This window comes from Ciconia boyciana, chromosome 1, assembly GCF_034638445.1.
Source record: "Ciconia boyciana chromosome 1, ASM3463844v1, whole genome shotgun sequence".
Taxonomy (NCBI): domain Eukaryota; kingdom Metazoa; phylum Chordata; class Aves; order Ciconiiformes; family Ciconiidae; genus Ciconia; species Ciconia boyciana.
In genome coordinates, this window is record NC_132934.1 from 80,703,522 (window position 1) to 80,724,926 (window position 21,405).

General features: G+C 44.2%; 1 protein-coding gene across 1 annotated transcript; it reads left to right on the forward strand.

The window, feature by feature from the left end:
* Nucleotides 1-5,642: 5,642 nt before the first annotated feature.
* BCL2L14 (BCL2 like 14) lies at nt 5,643-21,153 on the forward strand. The gene is made up of 6 exons (XM_072850270.1): nt 5,643-5,958; nt 13,535-13,978; nt 16,615-16,779; nt 17,713-17,780; nt 18,798-19,070; nt 19,832-21,153. The coding sequence occupies exons 2-6, from the start codon at nt 13,543-13,545 to the stop codon at nt 19,871-19,873; spliced, it is 984 nt and encodes a 327-aa protein (XP_072706371.1). The 5' UTR covers nt 5,643-5,958; nt 13,535-13,542; the 3' UTR covers nt 19,874-21,153.
* The last annotated feature ends 252 nt before the right edge of the window (nt 21,154-21,405 follow it).

Genomic DNA, 21,405 nt, shown 5'->3' on the forward strand with positions numbered 1-21,405 from the left:
ACGCAGTACTCCAGGTGGGGTCTCACCAGAGCGGAGTAGAGGGGGAGAATCACCTCCCTCAACCTGCTGTCCACAGCAGTGAAATGTAAAGATGCAGAAGCATGCACAAAAGGAACATACAGTTGCAGATAACACAAGCACCTGAAACAGCTCAGTGACATCAGGAAAATACTATTCTGTGGGTGGGCGATTTGTGGCAGCACTAGTGTGGTGCATCATGCACATCCCCAGATGTGTATAGTGATGTTCTGGTTTGCCAGAACCATAGAACTGCTGAGGGAATAAATTCACCCATCTGGTGAAGGATCTGTATGCCACTTGATTTCCATGCAGGCCTATAGGGTTTGCACTGGCCCTTCCCAAGCTGAATTTCACCCCAGCCCGAGGCTTTGCCCACACTTGGAATGAGCCCTGAGTTCAACACAGGGTGTAGCTGCTCCACCACAGGCTCCTAGAGTTGTCAAGGGTATGGTCAGTTGTATCATGGTGTTGTGCTGAAGGAGGTACACCAGTGGCTGCTTTGTACTAACTCAATGCCTTAAGACAGTCTTTAGTTTTATTAGATATTGGGCTTTATTCTGCACAGTTCATGCCAAAGGCTACTGGTCCGATGATAATTCAAGAGTGAAAAATACTTTCCAGAGACAGCTGTATATGATTTTTTACTCTACGCCTATCTCATATTTCATTATTAATCCAGAAACATGAACATTTTGTGGTTTTGTTTTTTTTTTTCTTATAGCAAATAAAGGGATTAAGAAAAACTTGCTTAGAGGGATTTTTGGCTCAGTGGCTCTTAGGTAAACTCTACTTACTGTCTTATTGAAAAGGCTGGGAGAAAAGAGGACGATACTCAAACCCTGCCATGCTATGCTGACTCCCAGGCTCTGGAACGTATCCTTGGCAGATCACAGCCTACAGCATCCTAAACCAAACTGGTTTAAGGACAGAGTAGTGGGAGACTGGAAAAAGTGTCTTTACCTTATACCACCTGAAATGCGCTGAGCTGCCGTTCAGGTGCTGGACCAGAAGTGACTGTAAATAACAAGAAAAATAAAAGGACATGGGATTTTCCCCACTCAGTGTACCAAAATAAATAAAGCCCAGAATTACTTTTCTGCTGACAGCCTTATGGCACAACTTGAAGATCTAGTGACTGCCTCGGAGCCACCAGAGCAGGCAGCTTCATAGGGGAAAGGGAGCCGGGAGCTGAGGATGACAGCAAGCAGCCCAAAGCAGCATCCTCATGGGCACGGGGCAGCCCCATGGCACCTGTGCGAGACGAGCAGAGCAGGTCCGGTGATGGTAACCGAGCACAGCCAGGAGTCCCGTGATTCCCAGACACATCCACAGCGAGGAGGCAGGTGCGAAGCAAAGCCAGCGGGTCAGGGTCAGGGCCTGGATCAGTGGCCATGTGGCCAGGCACAGGTAGAGCTGCAGTGCAGCTCAGGCAAGGACGAAGGCTGAGATGCAACGCCTGAGCAAAGCAGGGAGGTTCCCGGCAAGGCCTCTCACCATGGCTCTTTCCCTGGCGTCAGGTCCACTGTGACCCGGCCACGCCACCTCAGAGGTGGCCTGCGGCACCAGCGCCGAGCCCCACGGAGGCATGGAGGGAAGCCAGAGGGTGAAAAGGGGAGGGCAGCAGTGCCTCTTTGTCCACAAACCTCCCCCTGCCCCCCACCACTTGCTCCATTGCAATACACCGTAAGAAGGAGAGACAAAACTCTTTTGGAAAAAGCTGCATCATCTGGTAACTTAAAAATTATTTTCTGTCTAAACCAAACAAGCGAGGGTAGCAGCACCGCTCAGAAACAAACCTCAACACCCAGTGCAGTTTTGTGCAATCTCCCTTTCCACATTTCGGGTCTGGTTTTGCACAGTTATATGTGCCAGGAATAACACACGGCCGTCTTTTGGTTCCTTAATCTTCTCTAAAGATCAGACTCTGTTTCACGCTCACGAGCACCAACTTGGTGACCTCAGGCGGAGCAGCCAAGGGCCTTTTGTGCCTGGTCGGTCGCATTATTTTCCAGCGGTGCCATCATCAGAATCGCATCTCATCCCGGCCCGGCGGGGGGTCACAGGCCGCTGAATTTCACCATTAATGTATTTAAGGGCGCTTGTCCCAAGCCGAGGAAGCGGTTTCCCGCCGGCCGAGCCGAGCGGGCAGCGCGGGGCCGTGGCCGCCGGGTGTCGCTGCCCGACGCCTTTTCCCTGCCCGCACGGCCGCGGCTCGGGCAGGACGGGGGGGGCTGTCCGCACCCCCCTGCCGCAAGCCCGCCGGTGGCAGCAGCGCCCAGCTTCACCTTTCCAGGGGCAGTGCTTCTGGGTGCGCTGCTGGCGAGGGCACCCCGCCTGGCCTGAAATCGTTTGCACCCCGTAAGGCAGGTCTGATGTTCCCCGCTGCCGGCAGCTTCCCATGCCGGCTTCCCATCCCTCTGAGGCACTAGGCCTGAGCAGTTGGAAAAGCCTATAATCTGCGTGGCAGCAGCTTTTTCTATCAAACCAGATGCGGGTATTTGTTAGCAGATGATGCGTGGAGGCACCGCTTACCCACCTGGAGTCGGTCCCCCCTACGCCCAGCTTGTGCAGGCACTTGAGGGCGCTGCCAAAAGCTCTTTAATTCATGACTTTTCTGAAGTTTGGCTGATGACTGGGGTAGATTGTTCTGCCTTGTTTGATGGGTCTTTGGGTTTTTTCTCTCCTACCTTTCTGTGGTGGAAGGAGCTAGTTTCTAGATTTCACAGTCAGAAAAAGCTCCTTAAGGTAGAACGACTGGGTCACGTTATCCTCGGCTGTTTCAAACTTGCAAGGCAAGAACTAATTAAATACTGAAATTTAGATCTTTTCAACTCAGAATGAACAAATGCTTAAGTTGTTTCTGGTGGAGGAAAAGAAACAAACCAACAAACCCCAAGCCTTTCCATCTCTCAAAAGAGTTTTTTCCCTCTTTGATTTATTTTTGCCTCTTGGAAACAAATAGTTTCTCTCACCAGAGATCACAAGCTCTTCCCAGTTTTTGAGGGGAATCTTCTTAACTTTTGGCTCAATACATATAGTAAAAATCAATCCTCACAGGCACTTTTAAAGTCAGTGCAAACAATGGTTTTATTTTTAAGTGTCCTTTTACAGACTGTGCAAATCAAAGGTTGGGATATGAAGGATTTTAGGCTGGAAAGTAAGCAGAAACAAAACTGAAACTAGCTTATAACTGACCTAAATTTGCCCAAGGTGGGAAATGAAAAAAACCCTTAAAGCAACTTATTCCCTTTGGAGAGCTGCATGAGTCAACATCAAGTGTTTGGCTGGGTTAGCTAAACAGTAAATGAGACGGTTAAATAAGGGCCGGAGGAGTTAGATAAGATAGATGGCAACAGAAAAGGTAAGAAACCTAAGAAGATAATATGAGGATTCTCCAGGAGATTAACATCCATAATACAAGCAAGACAGAGAACCTAGTTGGGGTCTTAATTTAAGACACATCGTGAAGGGACTGAGAACCGAAAGAGAAACCAAATGTGAACCTCCTGTAAAACAGGGAATTATACTGCCATTATTCAGAATGTTTGCTCTTCTATCCACTTTCAGGAAAGACTATTAAAATAAATTTTCCTTGGCAGGCAAACAGTGAGAGGAAAACAGAGAAGCACAATGAAGCAAAAATAATTAAAGCAAAAATAATTAAATAATTAAATAATAAAAATATCTTGTATTGTATCTATGAGAGTTTCCCTTTTACATCCGTTGTGCCTCCTCTGGGAGTGTTTCCAGTTCTGTTTGTTTGAAAAAGCTACTGCCAAAATGAAAAAAGGAGTCCTGGTCAGAGGGAGCCTTCCCTTACACCCACATCTGCCCAGGCTGGCTGTAACATGCTTAGAAATATCCCTGTTCCTAACGTTGCTCCATAAGGGACAAAGTCAGGTCCCTCCACCCAGAGATTGTAGTAACCCAGAGCTCCAGCCAAGGCAGAAAATTGGCTACAGCTTTTCCTGTGTGCAGCCAGAGATGACAATTTGCAAATAATGGACTGCCACACTCTTTCCTAAGTAACACCAAGGGATTTAAAAGAATCCAGGTATTTTGATTTCTCAGCAGTTTCAAATGATGACCAGAATAGCTTCTCTCAAGGGTATGGGGATAGTCTGGGTCTGAGGTGGAAAATGGCAGAAACTGATGGAAGCAATGAGCTGGGTGAGTAGCTGTATGTCGGAGGAGGTCATTCCTCCATGGGTAGTGATGCTGCCTCAACCAAATCAAGTCAAATCAAGTCAAATCAAATCAAATCAAATCAAATCAAATCAAATCAAATCAAATCAAATCAAATCAAAGTTTGATTTTGCCAGTATATTTCAAAAGTTATGCGGGGCTATACATCCAGCTCTGGTTATAAGGTCAACACAAGTGCCGAGTGGAAAATGGCCAATTTTTGCCTGTTTTGTTATGATATAACATGGAACAACAATGCAATCATTTCTATAGGAATATAATAGATAAAATGGAGCAGAGTCAATGTTAGTTTGTTTTTTCTCAGTCCTCTCACTTTCTGACTGGTGATATAAAATACAAAAGCACACTTTTAAAGGGGTGGTTGTTTAGGTCTTTTTTCATGCTTCCAGCAGGCTACCCTTCCCTTTTCTGGGCCTCAAATACTGCTTTTTTTCCCCCTCTTAGTATCAGAGAAAGTGTATTCTGCATTGGGGTATGGCATATGTTTGAAAAGAAAACGAAAATTGAAGTTTTTGCAGTCCAGGGAATGACAGATCGTTAATAATCCGTAATGTGCAGGCTTTCCATCTGCTATTATAGCTCTCAGGTTAGTTGGCCCTAGGAAAGCAGGAAGGAAATGGAAAGCTTCAGTGAACACAAACAAAAAAGCTTCTATAAGCCTGCAACGTATAAGTGGACTCCAAGCTGCTATTCCCTGGAAATGCAAAAGTTGGCTCTGCTTATATTTCTGTTTCTACTAGTAAATTCCTCCCTTCACAGGAAAGGCACCAGACAGACCTTTTCCGTACAACGATCTCAGACGAAGGCGCAGCCTCAAGTCCTTTTGTTCCTGAGAAGGGATCTCCTCCAAGTCAGAAACCCCGCTGTACCTTCTAAAACTGTTTCTCTGCCCCAGATAAAGGCAAGCATTCACCCTTTTCGGCTGTTTCATGTACATCAGGCCCCTCCTAGCTTGCAATTTCATCTATAAGCTTATTCTGAAAATGGAAGATCACTGGCACAGTGAAAATCCCTCTTAAAATGGATGTGTGCTTCTGACCTGACTAGCTTGCGGTTAGTTATATGAGTAATGAAATCACAATTTTGGTCCACAAGTTACAAGAGCAATACCATGTTGCTGTTGCAAGTATCTTATGGATCTTACCTAATTAATGTTTAACATGATTTTGAAAAAAAAAATGCAATGACGTATGAAAAAACATAGACTAGTTTACAGTTGTTTATAGAAGAAGAGGTATAACTGTTTTCAAAACACTTAGAAAAACCTTCTTGTATCAAAATGATTATTTGATTTGACCTGTACCATGGAGAAAAAAAGGCTTTGGAAGGAAAAGAAAAGATAGCATTTGGCATGAAGCCCCGAAGAGCTATAGACTTTTTCCCCCTTGCCTAGTGCGCTGCTGAGAACAAGTCACGTGCAGGAGGGGCCAGCCCTACCCTTTCTGCTTTTCATAAGTAAGCTGACATGTTTGAACGTTGTTCTCATAAGGAAGTACACGGGGCACTTTTTTTTTTTTATTGCAAGTGCACTGCCCTTCTTAGTGAAAGCTTATGAACACATGTTTTGATGAAAGAGTGAAAATATTAAATAGAAGAAGAGAACTTCAGGTTTCTGAAGGGAAGTACTGTGCTTGCAAGGGCTCTAGCAAAACAAGCCTAGCCACTGGAAGAGGAGGAGAAAGAACTGAGATCAGCGGCCACCCAGGGTTGCTGGTGCAATAGACCTGGAAGGTAATAAAACCCCCTTTTCTGCTCTGAACTTGGTTTCTCTTGTATAATGTTTGGCTGTCTGTAATCCAGCACGAGACTCTCTGAATCTTATTTGTATATGGATTAAATGCCTATATTTATCATAGTTAATTTAGATACCGAACAATGTACTTTCAGGTTTAGCTGTGGTGTCAAAAAGGGAAGTAACTGCCCTGGGCCTTTCGGAACTGCCATACAAGCTTTGCTGCTGTTGGCTGTATGCTTTTGAAAGAAGAGAATGACATATCTAGCCAAGGAGAGCAAGGTCCTTTTCTGCCAACCGCACTACAGTTAGTTGTGGAAGGTTGAATTTAAAATTTGGGACTACCCCAGTGAATTCATGTAGACTTAAATCCTTACCACCTGGTTCTTACAGGTTGGCCCAGTTCAAGCTAGGTCACCTCTTGCTGGTAAAATGCCTTCATTTACAACTGAAAGAAACTCTAGCCTAAGCAAGTAATTGGTGGAGGTGATTCAGCAGGTGACATGCTCCCCTGAAATCATCAGTAACCAGATCTGTTCTTCCCTTTTTGCTCCCAGATCTTTGCTGCACAGTGGCAGCCAATTTAGTCTACTGGAGGTCAAAAATACATGCCTCACCATTTCTGTTGGTGCTGAAAGCCAAGTAGTGCATCACTTCTCTTCTAGAGGCTGAGTCTTTGGCAGCCTCACAGGTTTGAATGAGGGAAATACTTCTGGACAGCCTCAGACTAGCAGACAACTTCTCTTCTGAAAGACCTGTATCAGCATGTGTTGCATCTGTTGCACAATAGTGTTTACGAAAAATCTGTTGCCACTAGGGATGTTTTCCTCGGCATCCTAGTGTAACTCTGCCTTCACTAGTTATGTTGTATCCTATTTAGTTAAGATTAAATAAGGGGCATATAATACTTCAGCTTGCAAGTTACTGCTTTCCATCCTAGAGGCAACTGTATTGCAGTACCACGTGGACAGGTCCTTTCTGGTGGGCTTGTGTGTAAAACCAGATTTCCTCAGCATCTGTACAGTTTAAAACAGTTCATCCTCTCTTGCACAGACAATATATATCCGTTAAGGGTTTTATGAGAATGACTGACTCAATATGTAAAAAATATTTCTTCAGCAAAGTGTGTTGCTTACATACTAACGAACTCTGGAGACCCGTGATGGTTCTGCTTTTCTCCATGAGAGCTATCAGTAAGTTAGGATCTTCTACCCAGAGGAAAGGATCTAGCTTGAAGAGATTGGTGAGGAATCCTGGCCATTGCTTCCCCTTGCACAGGAGTCTCCACTACCATGTGCCCCAATCTGCTCCTCTGTATGTGAGAGCAGAGCTGAAAGGAAGGACCCGCACCTGGGTTGAGTCAGTAAGGTAAACGGCGGTACTTTTATCGTTAGCGCTTTCCTCCAGCATTGCCTTAAAAATAAAGTGTTTTATTCAGAACTGGTGTCCCAGGCAAGGAACCACATTTCTGTCTCTGCTGGTTGAGAGAGAAGCACCAGACCAGACCTGAATAGCTTAGACTAACAATCATTTTTCAGGGGCCTCTTTCACTTCTCCTTTCTGCTTTGTCTATTCAGCCTTTCAGGGCAGGCACTGCCTCTTGCTGCAGAGCCATCTCCAGCTACCTGTGCTTCCCTGGGGTTTGCTAGCGCTGGCGAGAGTGTACATGATGGGGAATCGAGCCAAACAGCAGGGTCAGCACTGATGTTGTCTCTGCTTGGTCAAGGTCCCTGAGCCTTTTGGAGGTAAATCCCAGGGCTGTCTGTGAGGCAGGGAGATGAACCTTCCCATGGAAGAAATAGTGGTAGAGCTTGTCTTGTGCTCTGTGGGCACCTGAGGAGGAAGGGTGGGAGGCATGCCAGCAGGGTTAGGAGGAGAGGAGGAGCTGTGAAAGCATAAGTGCAGCACCCAAGTTTGGGCTCATGCAGACTCTGTGGTGAGCACAGGCCAAAAGGACTTGTAGAGTTAGCCACCATGGTGGTCTGCAGCTATACATGCAACTATATATTAATAGATCACAACAATACAAAACCTGTCAAGAAATGGCATAGCCAGGACACTACTTGGTCTGGTTTTGCTGAAGACAGGCCTATAGCTGGACGCCCTCCAAATCAACAGTTATTTCATCTGTACTTGAACCTCCAGGATACACTTCCTCCTAACAAACATTAAACAGTCACATTGCTAGTTTATCTCTTTTTTATGGTTTCCTTTCTATATACTGCCCACTCAGCCACGTATAATAAACTTTTTGAGCTGTTAGTGACTATCATTGCAATTGGCCCAGGGTGGTGTTACAGTGCTACAGGTTTGGGGGGTATTTTTGTGGACTTGTGCAAGTTTAGCCATTGGCTCTCAGAGACTCCACAGGAAAGCAGGTTTTGTTGGTCGTGATGCTCACAGAAGTCCACCTGCGTTTTTACCGAATTTCTCCATCCTGGCAGATAATTCTTGAAGTGGATGGAGGATTATAGCTAAATGTACCACTATGAGCATTGGCTGGAAACAGTTCAGTTTCCGTTTTCTGGGAAATGACATGTTGATGTGACATTTGGCAATGGGAGGAAAAGGTCTGGAGGAGAGTAAAGAGGGGGAGGCTAATGCTGCTCCCTCAGAGCCTGCAAGCTCCAGAAGATAAATAATTTAGACTAGAGTTTTTAAGTAGATGGAATGAGACCATGCTGCTACTCTCCATAATCTGATCCTCTGAGTTTCTTTTAATCATCCTAGGAAATAATATGCAGATTCGGGTTTTAGCAGGACTTCCAAGTACTTGTCAAACCGAATCAATGCTTGCATTAAAAAATGTTCTTTATAGAAACTCATTTCTGAGAGAGAGTTCATGCAAAGCGAGAGCTGCTTCTGCAAAAGGTCTGGCTCGTTTCTGGCCCACACCAGATGGGATATTGGAAAAATAACGTGATTATAGTATGAAGACGTAATTCTAAAGAGAGACGTTAAGTCACCAACTAAGATTTTAAACTTTAAAATGAACTGAAAAACAAGTTAGCTACTGGCATCTCCTTTATAAACGCTCGCCAGCATGTGGTGATAACTCCTTTTCTTGCTACCTGCAAGTAATGGCATAAATGAGCTGTGACTCCTTGTTCTCTTTTCGTGCTTCTCCAGCCTCATTGTATACACAGGGGTGAGATTTCTTACCGAGACGTCAGTGCTGAAAAAAGTCCCAGTAAGGAAGCTCCTATACCACATTTTTACCAACATAATTTGTTTCATTTCTCAGAAGTTCCCCATCAGAGCGAGGTGCAGGCTTAGCCATACAGCTGCATCTGATGTGTAAGTGCTTATTTGATGTTACATACTAGCAAGCTGTAATAATACCCTACCTCCTGCTACCAGTCTGCACTTAGCCTCCTTTAGGAGACCAACCTTTGAACTCTTATCTGATTTTTATCTGTATAGCCACCTTGGGTAGGGCTGTTCTCAATGTATAAGTAATAGCTCAGTGTATAGGGCTGTAAGGGTTTTTTAATGCTACTACCGGTAATTCCTCTTGCTGTTCGGGAATGAATGTTTATATTATTTTATATAATTACTTTATAATTTATATAGGTTTTCTATATATAGTTTATCTATTTTTGTATTGTTATTTATATTTTTATATTAGTGAAAAATGAGTATATATGAATGTTACGCAAATTATTTTAGATCTATAAACAGTACCCATGGTGCGGAAGGCTATGCTGTTTTAAGTAGCATCGGTGTCTGATCTGAAGGGCGAAGTTAGATCTTTTCAAGGAGGAACTGGAGTTTGCATAAAGTATTAAATAATGAAAAAGAATGACATAGCCTTTAAAATTTTCTCTTTATTTCTGGACAAACTTCAAAATGAAATAAATGCTTGGTCTGGCTTCCAGGGCAAAGGGAAGTGCCTGTTCCTGGTCTCATTGACTAGCTGAAGGGATTTGCTGTAGCCTTGCTTTCTGTGTAGCGAAGACACTGAGAAGTGCAGTGCAGCTTAAAACACTCTTTAAGCTCCTCTGGCTTGCACTGGAAGATGGGCTCAAACAACCATGGGGCACGGAAAAGGTCCTACCTTTGCTCCCCTGCATCCCAAGGGTGGTATGCACATCAGTGCTCCCTTCCTAGGCACAGCAACGAAGAAGCAGCAACCCCATGCCTGTCTTGCATCATTTCTGTTCTCCTTTTTTTCCTCTGTATTTATAGCTCCCACTTCTTTTTCTCCAGTTGGTTTGTTTCTTGTAACAGTCTCTTGCCGACTTTTTTCTGCTGGGCTTTCAGTTTCCCTTGCAGGTTCATTAAAGCTGCCTGCACAAATGCTGTGAGAAGACGCAAAGCTTCTGCTGACCCTCTGAATGTCTCAAGGCAGCAACTAGCAAGAGAAGGGGAACTTGCTCTCTCCCCCAGTCTCCAAACTGCCCCGGCCATGTCCAGCAAACGGGGACTCACCTTGGCATGACCTTGTGAGCAAAAGGTCTCAGTGCAGTACTGGGCCCTTCACAGGACAGGGCTTCTGAAGCCCAGGAGGCTGTTCGAAGACAACGTAGTTGCTTGTACCTTGGATGCTATTGGGACGAATTCTCACCCAAGTGCATAGTTAGGGAAGAGTGAGATGTTTTGCTACATGAAGTTAAGTATAGGTTTCTAAGCATTAAATTGCAGCACAGTACTAGCAGAAAACTGAGCAAGGTGACACCCAGGCTTGCACTGGGAAGAAACTTTCAGAGAGGCTGTTGCCGTGTGTTTGAGACAGGCGTTGAAGGCTTGGGATGGTGGTGTGTCAATGGCTTAAGTTGAGCACGACTGGGAAATTACATTTTGTCTCACTCATGGAGTGACTTAACATAGCAGCTCCCTGAGAGAGAAACAAGTCATCTTTCCTTTCTCTACCAGTGGGTGTGCTGGGGTTTTTTTCACCCTTTTTCACCCCCTTTCCCTATCACACTATTCCCATTCTCATTTCTTTAGTGACTGTCCTAAAATGAAAGTGGAAGCCAGCGATATCGCAGAGCAGCATCTGGAGCAGTCCTTTCTCTTGCAGGAAAAATAGTCTCTAAAATGGGATGCAGACTGCGAGCTGCATCGATGCATTTAGCAGTCCAAGGTTAGAGGAACTGTCACAATGGACCTACAATGTGACACTTCCAGGTTTCGTCCTCCTCAACCCTTTCCCTTTCTTCTTTCCCTTCCTCCTCTCCTTCCTCTTCCCCTTTTCTTTCCTCATCCCCTTCCCCTTCCCTGGTAAGGACAATTCTGAACTAAGAGTACATGTAAGCCATGGGTTTGGAGTTGGTCTAGTTTCTGATGTTCCTACATTGGGTAAGGAGGGGGTTGGGTTTTTATATCTTCCTTTTCTTCCTTCTGTTGTCTCAACAATGCAACCAAAACCAAGTTAGCATGGTGGAAGTAAGTGGCTTATCTAAGTTTTGTCATATTGGTTGCTTCCTGCAGCTAATGGAAAAACAGCACAGAGTGCCACAAACCTTTTTTTTTAACTTAAAAGATTCCAAATGTGAAACTTACTTAACCAAAATGAAGTTAAAAATCTTACAATAAAAGTAGTAATGAAAACCAGGTGACAAATCAGCTGAGCTTTGTTTCTTTCCATGACTTGCTGGGGCAGGGAAATCTTTTTTGACTCAGTCAAAATCAGTCACTTCCAACTTTTTTATTAACCCCCTTTAAGTGTGTTAGTCCTAACACCACCTATATCCAGAAGACAAATGCTATCCTTTGTACCTGAGTAGTGAAATGAGATGCATGTGAGGTGAGATGTCTGTTCCAAATAGAGGTGTTCAGAAGTTTCAAGCCAGACTTTTGCTAAAGGTGAGCCAGTATCCTCCTGTGGATTTTCATGGGACTGGGATGGTTTACACCAGATGAAGACCTGGCGCTTCATACATACATATATGACTTATTTCACCCTCATACTTAGGAAAAAGAACGTTTTAGGGTAACAGATGGATCATAACGTGACAACGTGTAGTTTTCTGGAGTTTGAAAGAAGCAGCTAGTAACTTCAGACCTCTGCACAGTAAAGACAGGTGATCTGCAATTAAAGTGTAGCCTGGCAATCTCCCTGCCTCTGAGCCTTGCCTCCCAGCACCTGTGAAGAAACAGGATACCCAGGTCTCCTCATACCCCACTGCTGTGCCTGGAGACCCCTGCAGAATAAGGCTGTGCTAGAAAGCTCTCTCCTGCTGAACAGCTGCCCTGTTGTTATGAATTAGGAGGAACGGCAGAAGTTAAAACAGCATGGGGAGCAAGGCACCCCATTCCCACTGACTCTCCTTTGGACTCAGGGGGTGTGTGGTGTGTGTTTAACTCCCAAATGTGAGTCTCCATGCTTAGGATTTAAACGTCCTGTGGGATACTTATCACCAATAGTGTTACATTCAAAGCGGCAAATAGCTGAATGATACTCCAGACAGGAAGAAATTAGCTTAAATTTTTTTCTGTCAGGCTGAGGGCATAGTGTGAGTGAATTTGGTATTTGTTTAAGAGAGGGCAGTGAGGACAGAAGCCTTCTATTTTGGCTTGTCAGCAACGGAGACCCCAGTGACAGGTTCTGGATATGTGCATAGTTTTGTTTGACTTTGCGTGGGTCATTGAACAGAAGCGCTGCAGAGAGCCTGCTGTTGGTGGTCAGGGCTGCCTCCTCAAACAACTGAAACCTCACCTGGGCTCTGCAGAAGACACCTTTTTGGGAATAAAAAAAGCACAGCAGCTAGGTCGCTGCACCACAGCTCATCTCTCCCATTTCTTCCTCTTGTTCTGGCTCCTGGGAGGCTGGGTGGTAAATGAGTCTCGTGCTAAGCAAAGACTTAAGAGTGTTTTGCACTGTGGCTTGATGAGCTACAATGCATAGGGAAACAGGAAGATGGTGAAATGCATGTGTGTGCTGTGGGATTGGTATGTTTATTTGGACAAGAACAAGTTACACTAGATAAATGCCACCACATCATCCATTGCATGTAGTCAAACACGCAAGACTGTTGACTCAGGTGCCCTAAAGTGAAAGGACAGTTGAGAACGTTATGATAGGTAAATATTACAATTTTTCCTAATGTTTGGGCTAGTTCTTGTTTGCTTTCCTACCTAGAGCACTCAGGGCCCAAATTTGTCAAAGCTTCCTCTGAAAGCACAACTCTCACATATTTAGATGCTTGCTCATTTGAGCCACAGTATAGGTTTTTCCTTTGCAGTGCTTTGATGAATCGTTTTTCTTTCCAACCCAAGAATCAGTATTATTGTTACGGGCTTTCCTCTTTCCCCGCACTGCACCCTGACCATTGAATACTCCTTGAATTTCCTCATCTTTCCTGTCTAAGCCACCAAATGCAGTTAAGAGCAATGTATCAGATCTCTTGTTCTTTGATGGCCTTGATTGCTGCCTGAGCTATTTCTCAATAACCAAATTATCTTTCTAGAAAACAGTGCTTCTCTGGCTCCTAGGTACTGCAATATTATTCACATCACTGAGGTTTATAAGGTGTTTGATGAAAGGTTCTGTAGAAATGTCAAGCACTTGTTGGCATTCATGAAAAACAAGCGGTTCCCTGAGCTATTAAAACTAAGAATATGTTCTTGCAGGAACCAAGATGTCTTCGCCAAATAATGTCAGTATGGAAGAAATACCCCTGGAAGATGATGAGCGAGACAGCATAGAATACAAGATCCTAATGGCCTACGCCAAGCGACGGTTGTCTGTCAGTAAATATGGGAGACTTCTGAAAAATGAGGCTAATGTGAAGAAATCATCATCCTTAATCAGGAGAAAAGTAAAGATTGACCATCAAAGTGATAAAGATGGACCAAGCCGAAGAGTAGTCTATCAGGGTGATGTGGTGCCACAGCACAACAGAAAGCAACCAAAAAGAATATATTTTCCAGGTTATTGTCTACCTTTTCTCTGCAGCAGAGCAGAGGAGGAAGAGCGTCCAACGCTGACATGGGACCAAGGTCACACAGCAGATTTCTTCATTTCTGAGGCACAATCTGAGAGCCTTCAAGAAAGGAATTCGCAGCATCAGACAAGTATGTCTTAGTTCTTTCCTTTTGTTATTTGTCTTTAAATCTCTCTCTAAATAGCTTAAATGGCTGGTGGCCTGTGGAAAGGCAGGAAGAGGAAGGTGGTTTCTTTCACTTTTTCGTCACCTCTTATGCTAGCTCTATTGATTTCCAATTAGGAAGGCAGATTGCTAGATGTTCAGTAGTGCTTGCACACACAAGATTTGTATTTGTGACTGGCTTTTCTGTTTTCCATTGTATGATGGTAAGTATCGTATAATTGCACAGGTTGGGGTTTTTTTGAGCAATTGCACAGGTTGTTTTTTTTCCAAGCATTGGCTTTTTCTTTTTCATACCTGGTTAGAAAGAAAACATAAAACACTGAAGACTGAAGACCTTCACGCTAAAATCAAGGAAGAGAAGTTGTTTGAAGGCCCGTTCAAGGAGCTTTATCATGTGATATATATTCCACACTAAAGACAGAAGTGCTACATTCTGCTTGAAACCCTGGTGCCAAGCAGTTGGCAGTGACCAACCTCAAGCGCAGAGCAGCCCATGTCTCTGGGCCACCTCTCATAACCCCACTATGTGTCTTAAATGGAAACAATCTTCCAGAGTTATCTAAATCTCCTTTACACATTGCTATTATATTAAGTCTGAACCTGCCCTCCCATGTGTTGGAAGAAGAGGCGGTAGGTGGCTGTAATCCATCCGACATCCAGGGATCCCATCCACATAAACATCTTGTACCCCAGCCCCCAAAGCCAGCCCCACATCAGGTGCTGCACTGCAGGCAATGAGATTTTACCTCTTCTGCTCTGTATAATAACTAATACCTTAACTTCTCATACAAGACTGAGAGAGGAGGATGAGGTATCCCCATTAAGTTGCCATATACAGTATATGATAGGTTGCCATATTGTTTTCATATACATAAGGTAGGAGGTTGTTTGTTTAATTTGTCCCAGCTTGATACTGTTGGTGTCACAGCAATTGCTCTCCCCTTTCACTGCATTTAAAGATATTTCTAAAAATTATCCATCACTGACTTCTCCAGCCTAATGTCCCATCCCTGATCAGTTTAACTGTCCTGGGCCATCTCCTGCCCACCAAGCCCATAACTCTCCCTGCTGCCAAATCCAGTCTGTCTCTCAAGAAAGGGTCCCTGCCTCAGCCCAGTGCCTTTTGCCAGGGGGAAATAACTATAACTTTCCATTGTTTGGTTGCCAGGGACATATGTCTGCATGTAGATATCGGGTTTTATGTCCATTTTATTTTCACATTGCCAAGGAAAGTGCTCAGGAGTTTGGGTGCAATCACTTGATGGCCCTACCAATACATTGCCATGTTCCCTGCAGCATGGGCGGCATCACGGCCTCGAGGTAAAACCTCCCTGTCCTGGGTGTTAACCTCCCTGGGGATCCTGCTTGGCTTCAAATCTAGGCTTTACCATCCCTTCAGCAGATTGCTGCACCAATTCCTAAAACATTATTATTATTATTATTTGTCACTTAACTGCTAGCAGCTGCACTGCAAGCTTGGCCAGGCCATTCTGCAGCAAATGGGGGTGCTTTTGGGGATTACCCATCTAAATCGAAGGCCTGTTCAGTATAAAACCAGTTGCCTAATCTTAGGTTTCCAAAGAAATCATGAACAGCCCGATACTCTTCCCAGAAGTTTAGCAGCTCCCTGACAAGCTCTGCAGGCAGACGAGGGGATGGAAATGTCTTGGGGTTGATTCACCAGCCTTGAAATGCAGTTTTTATTGGCTGCATTAACCCCTGCTGCCCTCACAATAAACTCTGCTTGTGAATTTTACGTGTGTTATAGGTCAGGCTGCTGCTGAGCTTGTCTTGATGTCTGCTGGTCACGCAGGAGCTGCCACTTGGCAGTGGTGATGGGGAGATCAAGTTTTGCATCCCAAGCTCTGTGAGGTGAATTGTAAGGAAGAGCACCTTTTAGATGAAGCAAACCTTGCAACAGCTCCTCCTACTCTCTTTGCTACAGCAGGATCCCCGTTGGAGTCCCCTCACCGAGCAAAGCCTTCAGCTGGTGAGGGTCCTGAACAGAGTCATTACACAAGGTGGATAAAGCCAGTCTGGCTGCTGAGTTCTCCAGTATTCATGTCTGCTTAACACAACAGTGTCAAGGGCATGAGAAGCTTTTGTGCTAGAGGTGCCTCTGAAGTTAAGTCTGCTTCTCTGCTCAGGATTAGCCTGTGAGAACAAGGAAAGAGCATTCAAATACACCTTCTTATCTGAATCTGGACCTATAGATGAACTAATCATGGGCAATACCACTCTCACAGTAAGGTCTAAGATTCACAGTCCTATAGACCACGTTTCTCACATTTCTTAATACATGGTGTGCTTCTGGCTTGCAAGGATGCACACTAGTGAGCAATACTCACACCTGCTTCTGTATGGCCTCTGTATAGTTAGCTGCTGCTCAAATACTAGAGAGGGGTTGTACTGCGTTACTTGTCTCTCTAAATTATTACCAGCTGATCTCAAGCAATAGCAAAGCACCAGCATGGGGGAATGTATCTCTTGGTATCCTCTGGGTACTTCCACCTCAGGGGGCATGTAAACGACTAAATCACTGAATTATTTCCTGGAAAGATTAAATTGCCTTCTTTATTTCCCACCCTCCTTCCCAATCAGGTGAAACAGCAGATGTCAACCACATTGCAGACAAACTTGCCAAGCTTGTTACTTCCAAATGCCAGGAATCTCCTTCAGATGTGTCGTTCAAGATAATGTGTGATGCCCTGTGCCAGGAACAAGACAATAGTGATCCTACTGATGGAAGTGAGGGCAAGGAACATGGTAAGGGTGAAGAATTTCATGCTTACAAGCAGTATGTCAGGTTCGGATTGCACACTGAGGCATTTTCTCTAGAGATGGTGAAGCACTTGGGACTTCTGTGGTTAAGACACTGTGAAGAAGGAAGTTTGCTCTGCTAGTTCTTGCTCTGTTGCCCACGTTTCAGGGACTGCTCTTGCAGTCAATCCTCTAACAAGTCCTGTCTGCTACTGCAATTAAAGGGAGCATCCTTAAAAATCCAAGGAGGTGTGACATAAGAAACGGAGGATGAAGGTAAAGTGACGTAAGGTGACAGAGCAGTGGTAGGAGTGGCAGGGCTGGAGGCAGAGTAATACACCAGGGCTCTAAGGCCAAAGACCAGTCCTTGGGGCTATAATGTCTTGGTCAATCCCTCTTTGGTGGCAGGACAACTCTGCTCAACAATCTCTGCTATAAGTCTGAATTGCTTGTCTTCCATGATGTCTGCAGAGATTTAGTTTTAATGCAAGCCTTCTAGGGATTTCTGGTTACAAGAGGGATCCTGCCATACTTGCATTTTCTTTAACCCAACAAACCTGGAGTTTGTCCTGATGAGTTGCAAGAGGTGTAATCGGTAATGATGAGGGGATTTTTAGTCCATTTTAGTGGGCTTCCGCTAGCTGCTCTTCTGTTCTGGCTTGTTATCAGACATACCTCGAAGCCCAAAGGGCTGGCAGTGGGATGTTAAAGCCCTTGCTCTTTCCCAGATTCTTAACTGGAGCAAAACATCGGGCAGATGGAGAAATAGCATTGCTTAATCTACGCAGACTGGAACAGCGAGCTTCAGCTTAAAGCCTGGATACACAACTCTGTGAATTAGCCACAAACTAGCAGCTGTTTTCATGATTAAGTGACGCAAAGGCTTTCACCATCGTTTGCTATCTGGATCCAATATTTATGTTACCTTTTCTTTAACAGATGAAGAAAAGATAATACAAAGAATAGTTGCACTGTTAAGACAATCAGGGGACCGACTAGAAGAAAAGGTAACTCCTGTTTTCAAGAGCTACACAGGCTAGAGTGTGAGAGAGAGATTACACTTCTCTTGGGAGTGAATGTTTTGTAACCTCGCGCTCTCTGTCTCTATCCTGAACTTCTCTTTCTGCATCTAGGGCTTTCTGAGAGCTTCGCCATTCATCCTGAAATCTTTCTTAAGACCAGAGGACTAGCAGAGATCTCTGCTGGGGTGTGGGAGGAAGGCAACAAAAATGTGCATTTCAAAGAGAATTCACTTGCCTCATTCCCATTGAGTTTCATGGGATGTTGAGCACTCGACTGACTCTGAGAAACTCTTGTGTTTGCATTAAATTTGGCATACAAGTTTTTCCCAGTGGAGGGAGAGAAACTCTACAGCTTTGAGAGTTGCTGTAGGGAAATAAATCTTTCGAGTGCATTTTGACAGCCCTGCCCAAAAGCTGTAGAAGAACCCCTACATAAGTCCATTAGCTGGAGTGGATTTATATATTAAAAATATAGGTACTTGTTCCCTTTACTCCCTTCTTTAGCTGCCCCCTACCTATAAAGGTATACTCCCACGTGGAGGACATGCTCAGCTCCTGCAGCAGAGAGGTACCCAGATACAGTAAGAAGCACCACAAAGACCATGACTGAACGAATGGAGCTTCACATGGCAGCTGTTGCCAGCACTTCTCATAACCTTGCCTCTACTGTCATCTTCCCACTGCTCCTGTATTCCCATGTCTCCTCACCTGCAGGTCTCAATATCAGCGTCACGCTTGTTTTACTTTCTCTCTCTCTGCTTCTGTCATTCAAATGCAAAAAACCTGAAGATTTTTTTGAGGAAAATCATAGAGCCACCTCCAGAGCCTGAAGGAGCAGCTTTGCAGCGAGGTGTGGGGTTTGTGTGTCATCTCTTGCATTCACCACCACGATTAGACTATATTGCACATGTTACTTAAAGATGCTCTCCTTTCCCAGTGAGGTGGGGAAAGCGATTCCAACAAAAGTGGCTCAGTTTAACTAATCCTCATTCTTATTTTCAGCTCAAAAAGGACAGGGTTTTGTATCAGCATTTTAAAGACATGCTGTCCTACACATTCTTCAAGAGGATCACTGATTTGTTCCTGGAGGATGTCTCAGCAGATTCAACAAGTGAGCCAGGAGGCCAAGCACAATGCACAAAAGTTGCCTTTACAATGGAAGTTGTCACCAGACTTACTGCTGTGGACAACCATCCTATGAACCTGGTCTTGGGCTTTGGATCAAAGTACCTCAGAGAACACTTCAAGCCATGGATTCAGGACCAGGGTGGCTGGGTACGTGTTTTGCCTCCCTTGACTTGTGCATAGCCTAAGGCACCTTGAAGCAGCACACTTTCACAGAACTAACATGGGCCAGATGCAAACCAAACTAAACTGTGTATTCTTTAACACAGCATGTATTCCAGATGTGGAATTACCTGGTACAAGGTATTTTCTATGCTGCAAGTTTTTTATTCACATAGGTCCAAAAATCAATAGGAGACATTCATGGGGGGTTGTTAAGTATAAAACACCATTCCTAGCATAGACAGTCTCTCCACCACAAATAGCTGAAGGCTGGGAGAAACACCAGGAAACTTCATGCCTGCCCTAATCCTATACTTCTCCCTAGAAGTGTGCTGTTGGTAGGTTCTGGGGACAGCATAGTAGTTCAGCAGTTCATACAGTCTGCCCTTATGGTGTGGTATGCTTCCACTTTCCCTGTACACAAAGGCATCTGTTTATCTTCGTATCCCTCTTTCAAAGTCAGTTGTGCAAGGTGCTCTTTTGCCAGCAGTGGTGCTGAGCTGCTGCCCTTTGTAGCTCATTTACCTGGATTTGCTGGGAGGCACTTGCATTGGAGATCCTAGTCCTTTTGTGCTTCATGGAATGAATAGAAACATTCAGCAGCTGTACAGCCTGTGTCCATTGGAACAGATAGCATGTGAGGTCAGGAAATGCTACTGGCAAACCTACTGACTGACCTCAGCAGAGCTGAAATTAGGATGAGGGTCCTCACTGCTTTTATAATTGTAAGTTTTGTTTCTATGTTACAGGAAAAGGCTTTGACTTCACTGGATCAGGAAGAAGTAGAGTAATCATGACTGAATTTGTTCTTCAGGGTAGAGGAGCCTTCAATTAAGGAACACATGGGATCTTACCACAATCCGATGCCAGAATGATTAGTGGCTATATATTTTTATTTTTTCCATAGAAGGTTGGAGTGTTGCATGGCTAACTCTGATGGGTACAATTGCACTTTCTTAAAGTCGGTGTTGATGTAGAAGTGTTCTTCAGTGGATATGAATGCACCTTCAACTCCCCTGGAGCATTCAGTCCCACAGATAGTGCTTTTAGGTACTTTTCTGAGTAGAGATGCTTGCCACTGCTCCTATGGGTGGATGTTAAAGTGCAAACTGGAGGAAAATATCAAAGTATGCAATCAAGAACCACTGGACTGTGATCAACCGTGAACCAAGTGAGACAAGTGCTGCCAGCTTTGTGTGGTTCATAGTGGTGCCATCTGTTACCAATTCCTCAGTCCCTTGTTAGAAGACATACCTAGACACTGCTATCAGTTTCCTCTCTGTCCCCCCCCCCTTCTCTGATTAGATTCTCCAAAGTGTTGATGCCATTTTATACTTCTGAAAGGGACTGAGTAAGGTTAAGGTTAATGAGGGCTTTTTACTCCAGTGCCTTCCCCATTCCCCCAAGAAAATAGACTTGATCTACCTACAGATGCTTTTAATTTTAACTCTTCTGTTTTAAACCCCTTCAAAGCATAGCATGATAGACGTTGACTTTTACAGCATTATTTTGTCCATTACTATGGAAGATACAAACATTGCAAGAGCTTTGTAGTCCAAGAAATTTAAAACTTATCCTACTGTGTCAGTTTTCCTCATTATTCAAAAGGAGCTTGATGCTATATGTAATCTCAGGGATTTCTCTGTAAACTGAACTGGCCCTTCAGCCATTGAAAACACGTGATCTGATTAGAGTTTTTGAATCTGCATGTGTGGCAGTGGAAGGAAAAACAGTGCATCATTTAGAGTAGAGGTGGATGCCAGTGAAACTACTCATGATTTTGAGGCTTGGTTTGTGGCCCATTTAGTTGATGACTTTTGGATTTCCGTCCCCTGCAAATCCTCAGTGGAGAAAGAGGGAACTTGGGACCTCTGCTGAAGCTGTAAAACCATGGCATTGCTTCTGTGATGTTCCAGTACAAACAGGTAATGTTTCCTGAACAGGCTCTCTACCTCTCAGTAAGATACCCTTCCATTAAGGGTGCTCATTCCGTGTGTACAAGTATGTTAACTAACAAAGATCGCATGAAGAAGTTGTAATGAATTTGAAGGAAAGTGAGAAAAAGCATTTTAACCGGATGTGTAAAATATGCAATGCTATCAAAGATCAAGTATTTTTCTAATAAACCTTAAACTTTCAACTCATGCATAGCAAACTCTGCCTCTGTTCGGACATGTATGTGTGAAACAAAAGACGGAGAAGGTGGAAGCGAGTTACTTTTGTTTCCCTTCTTCAAAGGAGCTGGGAAATACTTGGTATATCTGTAGACTGTAAATCTAAGATTCCCTTAGTTTTAAGAACATCCACTCTTTCTGATCACATC

Bases quoted from the DNA above. Each gene is read 5' to 3' on its own strand.
- BCL2L14 (XM_072850270.1), top strand. From the start codon at position 13,543: ATGTCTTCGCCAAATAATGTCAGTATGGAAGAAATACCCCTGGAAGAT. The intron at 13,979-16,614 runs GTATGTCTTAGT...CTTCCCAATCAG, and splicing joins GAATTCGCAGCATCAGACAA to GTGAAACAGCAGATGTCAAC. The intron at 19,071-19,831 runs GTACGTGTTTTG...TCTATGTTACAG, and splicing joins TTCAGGACCAGGGTGGCTGG to GAAAAGGCTTTGACTTCACT.